At 37.3% G+C, this 15,121-nt stretch overlaps 1 protein-coding gene across 1 annotated transcript in view; it reads left to right on the forward strand.

The window, feature by feature from the left end:
- AVEN (apoptosis and caspase activation inhibitor) overlaps positions 1 to 15,121 on the forward strand; it is a 138,427-nt gene that overhangs the window by 117,513 nt on the left and 5,793 nt on the right. Inside the window, exon 4 of the mRNA XM_023527701.1 lies at positions 8,700 to 8,770. Coding sequence (XP_023383469.1) covers positions 8,700 to 8,770 — 71 coding nt within the window. The remainder of the gene's footprint in view (positions 1 to 8,699; positions 8,771 to 15,121) is intronic.

The following is a 15,121-nucleotide window of genomic DNA, read 5'->3' on the forward strand; positions in this document are numbered from 1 at the left end:
ATGATGTCCCCTCTTCAGCTTGGATATTGCTAGTGCTTGCTAGAGCTGCTCAGCTGGAGATTTTACGAATATTGTTCTTATGAGCAGTGAATTCTATTAGGAAAATCCTTATGTGCTTTTCAAAAGAGGCTTTATAGAATCTTAGCAATGAGCATAGAGGCTGAAAGAGCTGTCAGCAGTTAATAAAGATGTGGATAGGAATTTGCATTTTATACTAAGAAGATGTGCATTAGTATCAGAGATGTGATTTCAGTGAACTGAGGTGCAGTAAGAAAATAGATAAATTAGATAAGGCAGTAGGTAAGACGTCTAAATCTTTACTTGATGAGACTCTGGCATACATTTAGCCAAAAAATACCATATCGAAAGCATCCTCCTATTCCTGATAGAAAGAGGTTCAGACATTTTCTCTAGCAAACCCCACAGTATTATTCTCTGAGGACATGGTTTGAGCCATTTTTTTCATCATGAGATTATAGCGTTTGGGGATTTTAATTATTTAACATTACGCTTGATGGAGAACTTTTAATTTCAAGAAGAAAAACTGAGCAGATTAAGATAGAAAATAATCATGTTCGAGAGACATAAGTAACAGGATATGACTTTCAAAAAAGTACTCAGTATAGAAAAGAAAATGAAATAATGAGGAGGAATGGATGACAGGCCAGGAAATTCAGGCAAGGCTTGGCTCTGCTATGAGACCAAGATACTGAGTTTCACAGTGATCTTTGGAAAGCAGAGTGTCATTGTACTAGGGGAATGTGCTTTTTCTGTACTACTGCACTGAAGTGTGTGTGTGTTTGGATCTGAGCATGATCCTACAGATACCAGGCTATTTCCCAGATAATGGGAGTTTGGCATTGATCTGGCTCTGCTTTCTCATTCGCTGCTTCTGGAAGTGAAATGTATGTAAATCATTGCAAAGTTACCATGGGGTTAGTGGGCAGTCTACTTCAGATATTAGACCTGGAACCTTTGATTATTTGTAAGATCGTTTTCACCAGCTGGGTTAACCAACAAAGTCAGCATTTTGAGTATCAGATAGGTTATAAATGAAATACAAAATAAGCTATTAGGTGGATTAAAAATTTTTTTTAAGTAAATTAACACCGTGAGAATATCATTTATGTGTGTACGTGTAAAACAGGAAGGGGAGAGAGTGCAAATCCTTCTAAAACTCTGAGGAAGAAATTAAATTTTTTTTTCAAATTTCATATTTTTCTGTTTCTCATGATTTCTTCTTGTCTTGTTCAACTTGGGCTCTTGAGAGCAGGGAGAACAGAGGCCGCATCTTCTCTATTTATATGATTAGCACTCAATAGTGTCTGACACATAGTTGTGCTGAAAATTGTATCAAAAAATTAATAATTAAATGAATTGTTACTCCTAAAGTCATTATTGTTTAACTTCACATTATGCCCGTTTTCCATGAGAAAGGTAGTAAACAGTATTTTGATAAAGAGATCTTGTGTTATGTTGGAAACTTGAATTTTATTCCACAGTTACTTCATATCAGAATTGGAAAAAAGTTGAAAGACGTGTATTCTCTAAAATTAATTTTAATTACAATTCAAGAAGTTTAAATGTTTCAAATATGTTATTGAAATAATAGGAGACACAATTTCTCTCAATCTCAGTGAACACAATCACTACACTTGAAGCTGACCATTGTTAACTAACTATCCCTTGAGTAAGACCTTCTGATAATTTGTCACAGAGAGTAAATTAACACCATTCCATATTTATTCTCCTTTTTCTCCTCAAACTTCTGATTCTTATTTGGGCACATGGCCACCTGGGAAGGAGTTAATTATCTTACATTCCTTGTGGCTTGATAAAACGATATGATGCAGTTCTGGCCAAAAAGGAAAATAAGTGGAAATGTCCTGCTTCTGGGAGAACTTAACAGACAGATGTTGAATATATTTTGCTCCTTTTTCTTCAACTCTTCTTCCATGTTGCTGTCTGTAATTTTGATGGGGTAGCAGCTCTGGTCATCATCTTGGATCATGACAAGAGCCTCCATAGCAATGGCAGAGCAATGACCTGGAAGAAGGAGCCTGGGCCACAATACCAGCCTTTAAATGCCTAGGTCTCGACTTCATTAATTGACAGAGATATAACCTTTTTTCTTGTTTAAGCCATAATTTTTCAGGTGTGTGTTACATGCAGCAAGACCTAATCCTAATTGACACTATTTTACTTCAGACCAGTTCTAAAATCTTATGATGCCATTGCCTATCTGAGGATTGATTTTAAATTCTCTTATTTATTCACCCTGTCTAATGTAGTTTTGTCGTGGAGTTCTGTGCCAGGATTTGATGTTGGCCTTGTTCTTGAAAATAATTGATCTGAGAAATTTTACTAGATTGTCTAAAGTGGTGCAGGGTTAATTGAATATTCACAAACTGTTTTGGGAAAAACATCTAGATTCTAAATTCCAGAATGTCAGCATCATTCATCTCTCATAAAGCCTAGAACTCTTTAATGGTACCTGAGTGTATTTGTTTTTTCTTTCTACATAATCCCTGCAGGTGGGGAAACAACTTTTTAGGGGCATTAGGAAGATAGGCATACCCTACTATGTGGGTATTTGATGCTCAGGGGCTTTTGGACCCCACACCTGGTGAGAAAGTGAAGTATAAGCCACTGTTGTGCAGGAGGAGAGATTTTTCTTACCTCTCTTATTCTTTTGGCTCAACCTAACTTTATCAATCACTGTAGTGGCTTGTATAGTCTTCCTCACAAAGTGTTAATTGTTGCTGCCTTTTAGGGTAAATACTGAAATACTTGACATCTGTGTCTAGAAAGGTTCATCTATGGATGCTAGAAAAGTGGAAGTGGTGAGGATTTTTAAAGTCCTGTAGGCTGAACTGTGGATTATTTCTGTATTGATCGGTGTCAGCCTGTGGATTTAGGATTCACTTTGACCTTCCAAATATGCCATCTCTCATAGATGAGAATAGAGAAATTTAGAAGAAAGGGTATGTTTAATTTTCTGTGGCAGCCATTGTGGTGACTATTAGGGAATGCATATATATATATATTTTATGAAGACTGTGAACTTGTCAACCTATAAAGTTCATTTGTGATTTCCCAGAGGCATGGTGTTCTGGTTGAGGGTATATTCTAAAGACTGGGCGGGAGGGGGGCGGGTGGTGGTGGTGAGGAATAAATGATAAAGAAGAGCCAGGAAAATGGAGTTTAAAATGAAGTACTCATCCTGAACTAGTTACATTGATTTCTGAGAGGATGTACCACATAGGTTTGGGATAATTTTATGAGAAAAAGATCCAAATACCTAGGACAGATGTCAGTTATGCAAAATGCCACTACCAAACTACTGAAACTGGGTATTATTAGTTTTGATGACATTTTCCATCTTTCACACTCACTCTTCACATGCACCTGAAACCTGTATTGTTGAAACTGAAAGCCTTTGCAGGTTTCTCTTTGCCCAGATAAAGATTATTCCTTATAACCCCTTGTGAAATTCCACTGAGAGCTTCGCTTATGTTAAGTACTTCTGCTTGGCTAAAGCCCTTTTTTGCCGATGGGGCTGAAAGGGTAAGCTTAAAATTCAAAACTGTTATCTATGACTGGATGGTAAGCTTTTAGGAAGCATAGCCCTGTGGAATTCTAACAAATTTAGTGTCCACTTTGGCACTTATCATAAGACATGCATTAAACCAATTTAAGAAGTTAGGCAGAGTGAGAATCTTGCGTATTATAAATACAGCAACAGAGTTGGTGTATTTATTTCTCTGATATTATCATTATTAGAATACCCAGAATTCTATAAAAACACTCATTTTTAAAAGTACTATAGTAGTTATTTAAAGGAACCCCTGAAGTGATTCTTTTCCTAAAATGAGGAATTTTTTGAGTTATGATTTTTATATCTTCAAACACTGTCAACATATCTAATATTGGTATACCAAATGTCATAAAATATTCGAGTATCTGTTTTTGTCTTAGGGAATTGAGAAGCCTCGTGGAGAAATAGTGGAAAGAGCTTTATTAGTTACAGATAAAATAATAAATGCTAGTAACTAAGAAGTCTTAGTGTCTAGCCATTAACTGGCTATGTAGCCTCGGTCAGGCCCTGAGCTTCTCTAGACCTAAGTTTCTTCATTGTTCTATAAAGTGAGAGTTAGCATGAATGGCATCTGTGGTTCCAGCTTTGAGATCTGTGGATTTTCTGTCTTAAATGTGTTCTGAGAAGGTCCCTGCCCTCGAGAAACTTCAGATTTTTTCTAGGTTTCCTTACTTCTGTTTGGCTCAGTTCCGAAAGTAATGTGCTTGTTGTTTACAAAGGAAAACACAACTGGAAAATGTATTATGCAGAAAGGAGACGTCTCCTTCAGTCCCACCCTCTGAGATATAATCATTCTTAAAATAGGTATATAATTATCTTGACTTATTTCTGTGCATAGATTAGTTTTTTGTGATTTGTTTTGTGTGTGTATATATGTATATCTGTATGTCTTAGTTATACTATACTAAAGTTGATTTTTTTTCTTGTAACAGTTGAGTAATGGATATCTTTCCATGTCAGTACATATAAAGCTACCATATTTTTTAAATGGACTCACAGAATGTCACTAACGGAATATAGGAAGTACAACAAATACACATTTTGGCCAATTGGTCAAGTGTTAAATCATATTTAGCAGAAGCTAAAGCAAAATATTACTATCATAGAATGGACATCCAGAATACAAGAAAAAATAGAAAATTTCAATAAAACTATTAAGATTTTATTATGACAGTTTTTAGTAGCCAGATTTACTTTTGATAATCTACAGACGTTCTCCTTTCTCACCACTGTCTGCTGTTAGATTGTTCCTGCAGTCACTATACTGTACATTTGTGATACTAAATAATTGGTGGTTTTCAGCTGAGGTGGGTAGAGGAGTAAGATGTTATTTGACTAGCACTGCCAGAGTGGAGTACTGCTGATGGTAATTGCCCCTTACAATTACATTTGTTCTCTCTAATGGTAACTAGGTAAAGACTTATCTACTCATTAACCCCTGTGCTTGGAGATTCGTTTGATGATCATGAGTATCATTGAGGAATCCTAGAAATTGAAGCATTGTGCACTGCTTGAGATATTCTTTCTGACTATTTTCAGAAGTATACTTAAGATTGCTGCCATCCCATACATCTAACTTTATAACATATGCTTCACACAGTTAGTTGATTGGAAAAAATCTGTCATGAATTTTGGCTTTAGAAATATGGCACTAGAGCAATGTAGTTCCCTTTCAAGAGAGAACAATTGTTTTAGTATCACCTGTATCTCAGCTTTCATCGCATGCATACCAACCTCAGAATTGTGGCTGGAATAGAATATGAGACTTTTTATCATGTAAGAAAAATGTGAACTTTCAAGGTGTATCAGTTTCCTTTCTTTTTTTTTAAAGCAGATTCTAGTGACTAAATTAATGCTTCCTAAGCAATCATTGGCAGGCCTGCTATTGTATTCTTATCTGCAAGGTAGAATATTGTGGGATTTTTGTTGCACTAGCTGCTTTTCTACCTTGTTTGAGGATGTTGTATAAGTACACAGCAAGGCAATTCCACAACCTCTTTTAAGTCATGGAATTAGTCTTTGGCTTAAGAGGAAGGAAGAAAGTGCTATACTCCTGTTATACTTTCCAGTTCTGTTCAGTCCACTGTGCTGTAATTACTTCTGAACACACAGCTGGTGAGTGTGACCAAAACTTTGAATGCTGATGCCTCCTAAGACATTCTCACTTATCCATGTTTGTCCCATTGTCAACCACAGCTGGCTGTCTCTGTTCTTAACTGGTGTCCATTCTATGCTTCAGTCAATTTTACCAAATTAGTGTGAGAGACCAGGAGCTCTTTTAGCAAACGAATGAAGCAGGAGCAGAATTGAATACATTGTTAATGTGCTGTCTGTTTAAAGAATGTCTCTGATCACTTCTGCAAGTCCACATATCTGATGTACAAGATATAGGCATGGTATATTTAGTAATAACGCCACTGTTTTTGTGCATGCCTTGACATATACTTCAGGGAGAAGAATTTGGGGAACATGTTTTCCAGAAGCCCTCTTGATTCCAGGATTCGTCATTTTGACAAGTCGAAACAATTTTTCATCTTCAGTGAGAGGATGGGTGGGGGGTTGACATTCCTTAGTAGTCATTTTAACAGCTTATTTTTCAAAATTAGCCTCTATATGTTTTATTTATTAGGGCTTTGAAATTGTGTTATTTTGAAGTTTGATTACTGAAAGCAAAATGTGTTTTAGGTATTTAATTTTTCTCAAATGTTTTTTTGTATTTTTTTTATGTGCATACTTTATTTTGTATGAATCAAAGAAGACTTCATGGATGTCATTGTGATTTTTAGTTTTTCCTAGTCTTGAAATTTTTACATTGTAAAATAACTCCAGTATCTTAACCTCTGTGGATCTTGCTTTTCTTTTTTTCCCTTTTCTCTTAGTTTTCTGTTATCTTGGTCTCATCTCTTATTACCCCTGATGGTTTTTAATGAATTTTGGACATGTGTATAAGAAATCGTGGAGATAATTTTTTGCTATTGATAATGTCATTTGCCTCCAAAAAGAATTTACTTTTACTTCTTGTAGGCAGAATCAGAGATTGAGCTGATTCACAGCTGTGCCTCAGATTTTGTGAGGGCTGGCCTATTCCTAATTGGCCTATACCTGCTTCTAAGATGTAGTCATCAGGGGTCCCACCTGAAAGCCCTGATTTTCTAAGACTTCCTCATTCATGGCATGGAACTCTAGTCTTTGTCCACCTAGTGCCATAAGACTAACGGAAGCTCTTTGCAGCTTCACAACCTCCCTGGTTGTTTACTTTAAAGCTCAGTTTTTCAGTCTCTCAGCATGGCCTTCGGAAATTAACAAATAACTGAAAGAGAAAAGCAGTTTTAAATGTTAGACTTCCCTCCTTGCACTTCTCTATGGGAGCTTCCCTCACGTCCTCAATGTTATGGTAGCTCTCTAATGTCTAATGTTTTCAGATAGAGAGGTGTTTCCTTTTCTTTTTCCTTTTCCTTCCCTTTTCTTTCTCTTCCTTCTTTCTTTTTCTTTCCTTCTTTCTCTTTTTTTTTTCTTTTTTTCTTTTTTTCTTTTCTTTCTTTCTGGCTAAAGTTCCTAGTTCTCAGCAAGAGGATTGGTTTGCAACAAGCTGTTTAGCCATTGTTGGACTCTTACCTGTATTCGAAAGTGAATATTTGGATATTAAAAATAAATATGTATAGCATGGCTAGTTTGCATTACTGTTATCTTGTGCTGAATTACATATTATAGTAATCTGTGCAATCATAGGATTTTTTGAGGTTTTTGTGTAGCCCTTTGATAGTACTTTTTAAAAATTAATGTTACACAGATATTGATAAAGTACACACATATAATCACAATACATACATGCACACATACACATATCTACATCCACATATAAGACCTTATTATATTATTCAGATCCTTTATATCATAATTTTTGAGGGATCAAATTGATTTACCAATGACTGAGTATTAAAAATACTCTTACCCTTTTTCAAGATAAAGAATGTTGATGCATTTTGCCTTGAACTGGATCTCGTCAAGTGTTAATGTTGTGATACACATATTTTGGAATTGGTGGGGGTGGTGTAGGTTTTATCTTTAAATTTATCTTTGTCTTCTTAATTTTGAATTCTTCACTTCTCCCCCCACCCCCACTTTTAATTTAGAAGTAAAGAACGAATTCTATGGTAAATCACCTGAGAGGTATCACAGAAGGAGGAAGTGGACTGTACCTGAGGTCTTGAAGTATAAATAGGATATGAATAGGTAGAAATGTGTGGGTCTTTCAGATGAGAGGGAAGGACTGAAAAAGAAATGAGGATAGTATGGAATCTGAGGATAGTTTGGAATGTGAAAAAGGCTGACTCTGGAGCTGAAGAAATAGGAAGTAAATGTGGGTAAATGAAGTAGGACCACAATTTGGAGGATCCCGAAAGCCAGGTAGAGGAAAAATTCTTCATTTATGAATTAGGTGTTCTTAATGCAAATAATGAGATAAGTATACATTTATAAAACGTGTCAAAGCTTGCTGTACAGGATTGTCTTTCATGCTTATTCATGTCAATATTACTTGTTCATTTTCCTTTATTCCAAGAGCTCAGAGCAGTGAAGCCTGATTCACATTAATTGAATCTCACATTCTTTGAGTTTTATTTTGCATTTGACATTCTAAGCAGGTGACTTTTAAAGTTGTTGGGGTGTATAACCTCACCTCAGAGAGATATTTTAAGTCTGTCTTATTGTGGATCAGTTTAGAACTGCTTTTCTTCAGTTCTGTTTTTCTCCTTTTCTGCCGTGCCTACCCTCAATATCCTAAATTTTCTCACATACCTTCAGCAGATGAAATGAAAATATGCTAAATATGGGTAGATGGCCATGTCTGCTGGCCTGAACTGTACAGGTGTCTCCCAAGGAGCATGATGGATGGTGGCTTATTGAGTCGAATGAAACAGTGAATGCAGATGCCCACTGTGCACAGTTCACTGTGTAATGACATAGAAGCCAGGACCCTCCGTCAAAGGATATCACTGAATTTGGGACGGAAATGGCATTTTTCTTCCCAAAGAGGAATTTAGAGAGCTAATTGTTTTCCTTTGGCTTTTACACAAAATTGTATGTTTTTTCCTATTCCTAGGGGACTCCTTCTCACAGTTCCGGTTCGCCGAGGAGAAAGAGTGGGATGGTGAAGCTTCATGTCCAAAGCAGGTAAGATGAAGATTTGTCTTGAATGTGAGTTGGCTCTTCTCAAGGCTGAAGACTAACGTCTTTCGTATTATTGTTCAGGTAGAGTCTTCACATAGAAAAGAGTTTAGTAATTCCTGTTACCCAAATTGTTCAGAAAATTTTCGTGGAGCTTAAATTATACAGGTTCTTGAAGCTAGAGGTCACCTTTATACTTGCTCATTTGCGTGAATTGCTCATATACACTAGGTTTCAAGGTAGAAAGTTTATAGTCATGATTTTGAGTGGATTACTTTGCTATTTGGCTGGCTTTCTTTTCCCTTTCTGTGAAAATTCCCCTTAGGGCTGAAAACTAATTTTTTTCTTCCACATTGCTTTCGGTGTTGAGAAAATCTTTAACTCTATAGCTTTAAATAACTCTTCTTCCAGAATTAGGGGAATAAAGCTATAAAATAAGAATAAATATCATAGAAGTCTTTCAGTGAATTCATAAAGTGCAGATATTTTATTTGCTTTGTATTCATGCCATACTTTCTTCCCAAAGAGTTTTGATTGTTTTCCAAGCAGGATTTCACTGATCCTTTCCACATGAGAGATGACGGGTATTCTTACCCCCTTTAAAATGCACAGAATTATTGGTGGCTTGTCATATACTCCCCGATTCCAGGACTAGAGCATATTGTCTGACAATGATTAGACAATCTGTCCACAGCCTTAGACAGGTGGCTGAGCAGCAGACTTATAGCCCAAAGATAAGGCATCTTTCTTCCTGTTCTGCTACTACACACATCACTTATTTTATCTCTGGGCTGGTGTTATGTTTAGGATGGATATTGACTTATCATACAGACTGAGGTGGGAAAGTTATTTATGAAATGAGTTCCTGTCACTTTACAAAGAGTATGTATTATAATATACAAAAAGTTGGGGATTAAAAATATTTGTCTTTGCTTGAGTCTCTTTGGACACATACCTTAGGTACAGTTTAGAATTCTAGTACAAGCTGAAAACAAACTGAGATCATCAAAGAATATGGTAAAAGCCAACAACTCACATTTAAACTCCTTTTGAACCGTGTTGGCTATCGGGGAATATTTCATTTATCTTGAGAGTTCCAAATAATTTCGAGCACCTGTATATACTAGATATTTTATTAGACACAGCTTATTCAAGACAGAAATCATGCTTGTTCAACACACTAGGCCCTTTGCCTTAGCACAGTGGCTGACATATAGCAGATGATCAGTAAAGATTTAGATGAAAAAGAATGCAACATAAAATAAGTGATATAATAAATGAATTGACCTAATTCTGTGGAAGACAGCTGTTGTGGGCTGGAAGTGATTGAGAGCAGTGCACGGGAAAAAGATCATTTGAATGGGCCTTTGTGGGTGACTACGATTCTGGTAGGTCCTGTTGCAGGGAACAATAGAACAACAGGGAAATCTGGAAGACCAGGCTGAGCTCAGCTGTGGAGTGTGGCTGGAATGTAGCTTTCTTAGAGCAAGAGGCTTCAAGCTTCAGGCTGGGATAGTTAGTACCAGCAGTTAGCTGTTTATTTTCTTCTGCAGACAGTTTATCATGTGGGTGCGAGTGTAGACTTTGGAGAGACAAACCTGTGTGTGAGTCCTGGTTCTACGACTTGGGCAAACTTCTTTCCTTCTTTGTTTTCTCAATGGAGCTAATAATAAAATATAACTTGGAATTGTAATGAGGATAATAAATAAAAGCCCTTATATGTACAATTCCTGGCATATATGAAACACTCAAAACTAGCTCTTGTGATTACTATTATTTGTTAACAGAAGTTTTATTTAGCAAGAAAATGGAAATGGCTAGATTTGACATCAGCGATACTGGGAAGGAGGGACCGAAGAGATGAGAGGTTGGAGGCAGGGAAACCAGTTAGAGAGGGTATTATGTTGGAAAGAGACGGTGGGGCAGTGAGGGTAGAAAAGGGGTTCCAGGTAGATGGGACTTCAGCAAAGGATGAGATAGCTCTGTCACTGACCAGATATGAGACATGGGGGCAAGAAAGATTTATAGAGGTGCTGAGCTTTCTTACTTGATGATTAAATGAATAGTGATACCATTAATGGAACAAAAAAAGGGTAAAAAGAAGGCAAGTTTGATTTTGAACTGTTAGAGTTGAGGTACCAGTAGGACACATCCAAAACTGAATTCATCATTTCTCCCTTGGAATTGTTTCCTGTCCTTCTTAACTCCTCTTTCTTCTTACTTGAGAGAGAAAAAGTCAGGAATGACACAAGACAATAAAGAGAAAGAGGAAAAAGTAGTACTAGGAGTTTGATAGGGGTGCATGTTAGGTCTCAAAAGGCATCCTGATAAGAGAGACCCAGCACCATCGCTTTGACTTGCCTTAGTTTCTTTGTGGTTTCCCTGCGGGGTGAAAGGGCCGTAGCCTGGCAGTCAGGGTCTCAGCTTTAGCTGTGTTGGCTCACGTTACTATAGGGGAGTTGGTCCCTTAGGTTCATGAGTGAGATTTTCACAACTTTTTTTTTTTTTTTTTTGGACAACGTGGAGACATGTGAAGAGGAAAGGGTGGGAGAATTTTGGGGGGTAAAAAAATAGGTCAATTTTTTTCAGTCGCCTGAAGTGTTTTTTCATTCCATTTTTCATTTTTGTTGCTATAGTGACTTATTTATTCAGTAGAGCTTCTTTGAGCAACTACTGAGTGCTGGGTGAGATACGGTGGTCCCTGAATGCCTGGCTTCAGAAGGTATAGACTCCCAGGCCCACTTCCTAGAGTCCAGTTCTGAGTGAGGCCTGAGAATCTGTATCTTGAAAAGCTTCCCAGCTTTTTCCAAAGTGTTGCCTGATTTGGGCACTTCTATAAAATGTGCATGTGGCCCATCAGTCCCAAATAAATATAGACATTGAGTGCTGTAGCTCCCGAGAAGGTGTAATGCTCTGATTAAAGGCTATGTTTTTTTTTTTTTTTTAGCTGCAAAGTAGAGTTTGTAGCAGGTTCTTCTCTCACTCAGTAGTTACCTTTACACAGACACTGAGACTCAGAGTCTGTTACGGTTTCTGGACAGAAGAATCTTCAGGGTTACAGATTCTCACCACCCAGACAGAGTTCCATGCACGTTGAAGGCAGAGAAGTCGGGTGGAGGGACTTTTTTCTAATAGTCAAGGCTGGCTTCCTTCTGCCAGCCTCAGTGTGTACAGGAGAAAAAGCATCAGGGTGTCCTGGCATTCCGGGCCTGGCTGCAAACTCCAGCTGTGGGTGACCCTCAGAGTAGGCCAGGCAGGTATGGGGAACTGGGCTCTCCAGGCAAAAATAACCCATCAATTATTTTAAAACAAGTAGCAAAAGTCTAATTCATGGTTATGATTCCAATTAAACCTATTTTAAAATTCATATTTTACTATTACAAGCAATTCATCTGAGCTTAACTTATGTCTAAGGCCTTCAACTTTAGCCCTTTAGAGGGCAAACTGGTGATGAAAAAAGCAATCTTCTTACAGAATAGTACTTGATGGTAGGTTCTAGGCCTTGGGACTCTGCAAGGAGATGAGAAGCTATCACCCTGGATGCTTGAAGCATCTTGGTGGCATCATGGAAGCAGTGCAATGTTGGCTGGGCCTTGAATGGTGTGGGAATTTGAAATGTGAGGGAAGGAGACTTTTCAGTCACGACAGCCAAATGTCCATCATTCAGAATGCAGCTCATAAGCACAGCCAGGTCATTCTCCTTATCTTTATGGGAGTCTCACAGACTTCACTGTTTATGATATACCTTGGAGTCATGTTATACATGATGCAAAAGAGGGCAGAGGAAGTTTGGACAGTTTTAAGCCAGGCCCCAGCATGTCTCAACAGTCCTTCTCTAGAGAGCTAAGAGAGCAACAGGTGTGTGGTGGCAGGCATCGCAGTCTTGCTCTGTTATAGGCTGAGAAAGGGGGATCTGCATGTGTGACTTTGCAGACACACCTTGGCCATGGGAAGGATATTTCCAGTTTATAATGTGGTGACTTACCCATGTGTTAAGCATTCAGGATCACGCCCTTCTAGCGGGTTGTTTTTCAAACTTGAAAACAAAGATTTGGTCATGCTGGTCTTCATCATAGCACTTAAGGTACTGAGTGTAGGACTAAGGAAACACCTGGACACCTACTGAATTTTCCACTATCTTATCAGGGCTTTGTTACCCTTCATCCTGTTCCCTGAGTACACTATATATTTCCCTAAATCTGACTGACTGACTTTATTTGCTTGTTTGCTTTCTTGCTAGTATTATCGAGGTTTCATGCATATAGCTTTGTTTTTTAAATTTTTAATTTTTCAATTACAGTTGACATACAATGTTATATTAGTTTCAAGTGTACGACATAGTGATTAGACATTTATATAACTTATGAGGTGATCACCCAGATAAATCTAGTAGCCATCGGACATGATACATAGTTATTACAATATTATTAACTATCTTTCTTATGCTATACTTCACATTCCCATGACTGTTTTGTACCTACCAATTTATACTTCTTTTTTAATGGTTTCTAAAAACATTAACAATTTGTACTTCTTAATCCCTTCTCCCAACTCTCAAAATGTTCTCTGAGTTTGTTTCTTTTTTGTTTATTATATTCTTTAGATTCTACATATATGTGAAATCATATGGCATTTGTCTTCTGTCTGACTTACTCTACTCAGCACAGTGCCCTCTAGGTCCTTCCATATTGCTGCAGATGGCAAGATTTCATTCTTTTTTATGGCTGAGTTATATTCCATTGCATATATTTTAAAATCCACTCATCCACTGATGGACATTCCGGTTGTCTCCATATCTTGGAGGCATATTTACAAATAATGCTACAATGAACATATGGATGCACATGTCTCTTCGAAGTAGTATTTTGGGTTTTGTCAGATAAATACCTGAAAGTATGACTACTGGGTCCTTCTTTGTCTCTTGTTGTAACCTTTTTTTCCAAGTCTATTTTGTCTGGTGTAAGTATTGCTACCTCAGCTTTTTTTTAGGTTCCATTTTCATAAAATATCTTTTTCAATTTCTTAACTTTCAGTCTGTGTGTTACTTTTCATTTAAAGTGAGTCTCTTATAGGCAGCATATGTAAGAGTCTTGCTTTTTTATCCATTCAGTTATTCTAGCTTTTGATTGGAGCATTTAATCTATTTACATCTAAAGTAATTATTGATAGATATGTAGTTATTTTATTACTCATATTTTTGATCTTTTTTTTCTTCTTAAAGAAGTTCCTTTCACATTTCTTGTAATACTGAACTCCTTTAGCTTTTCTTGTCTGGTATGCTCTTTATCTGTCTTTTGATTCTAAATGATAGCTTTTCTGGGTAGAGTAATCTTGGTTGTAGGTCCTTGCTTTTCATCACTTTGAATATTTCATGCCAGTCCCTTCTGGCCTGCAAAGTTTCTGTTGAGAAATCAACTGAGAGTCTTATGGGAGCTCCCTTGTAGGTAACTAACTGCTTTTCTCTTGCTGCTTTTAAGATTCTCTCTTTGTCTTTAACTTCTGGCATTTTAATTATGATGTGTCTTGCCTCTTTAGGTTCATCTTGCTAGGGACTCTCTGTGTTCCTTGGGTTTCTATGTCTATTTCCTTTGCCAGGTTAGGGAAGTTTTCCATCATTATTTCTTCAAATGTGTTTTCAATTTCTTGTTCCCTCTCTTCTTGTTATGGTACTCCTATGATGATATGAATGTTGGAATGCTTGATGTTGTCCCAGAGACCCCTTAAACTATCCTCATATTTTTGGATTCTTTTTTCTCGTTGCTGTTCTGATTGGATGTTTTATGCTACTTTATCTTCCAAATTGCTGATTTGATTCTCTGCTTCATATAATCTGTTGTTGATTCCCTCTCATGTATTTTTTATTTCGGTTATTGCATTCTTCATTTCTGCCTATTTTTTTCCTATCTCTATTTTTATGTTTCCTGTCTCTTTGTCAAAGTTCTCACTGAGATCATCGAGCATTCTTATAACCAGTATTTTAAATCTGCGTCTGTTAGATTGCTTGTCTCCATTTTGTTTAGTTCTTTTTCTGGAGCTTTGTTTTTTTCCTTCATTTGGGACATGTTTCTTTGTCTCCTCATTTTGGCTGCCTCCCTGTGTTTGTTTCTATGTGTTAGGTAGGGCTGCTATGTCTCCTGGTTTTCGTAGAGTGACCTTATGTAGTAGGTGTCCTGTGGGGCTCAGTGGTGCAGTCTCCCTGGTCACTTGAGCTGGTTGTGGCAAGTGTGTCTCTTGTGCGTGTTGTGTGTGCCCTCATCTTGTAATTGAGCTTTGGTTGTTGTTTGCATGTCACTGGGAGGGACTGGCCCTTAGGCTGGTTGTGAGGACTGGCTGTGACTACAGTGGAGGAGCTGTTGT

The sequence above is a fragment of the Pteropus vampyrus genome, unplaced genomic scaffold (genome assembly GCF_000151845.1).
Source record: "Pteropus vampyrus isolate Shadow unplaced genomic scaffold, Pvam_2.0 Scaffold19, whole genome shotgun sequence".
Lineage (NCBI taxonomy): Eukaryota > Metazoa > Chordata > Mammalia > Chiroptera > Pteropodidae > Pteropus > Pteropus vampyrus.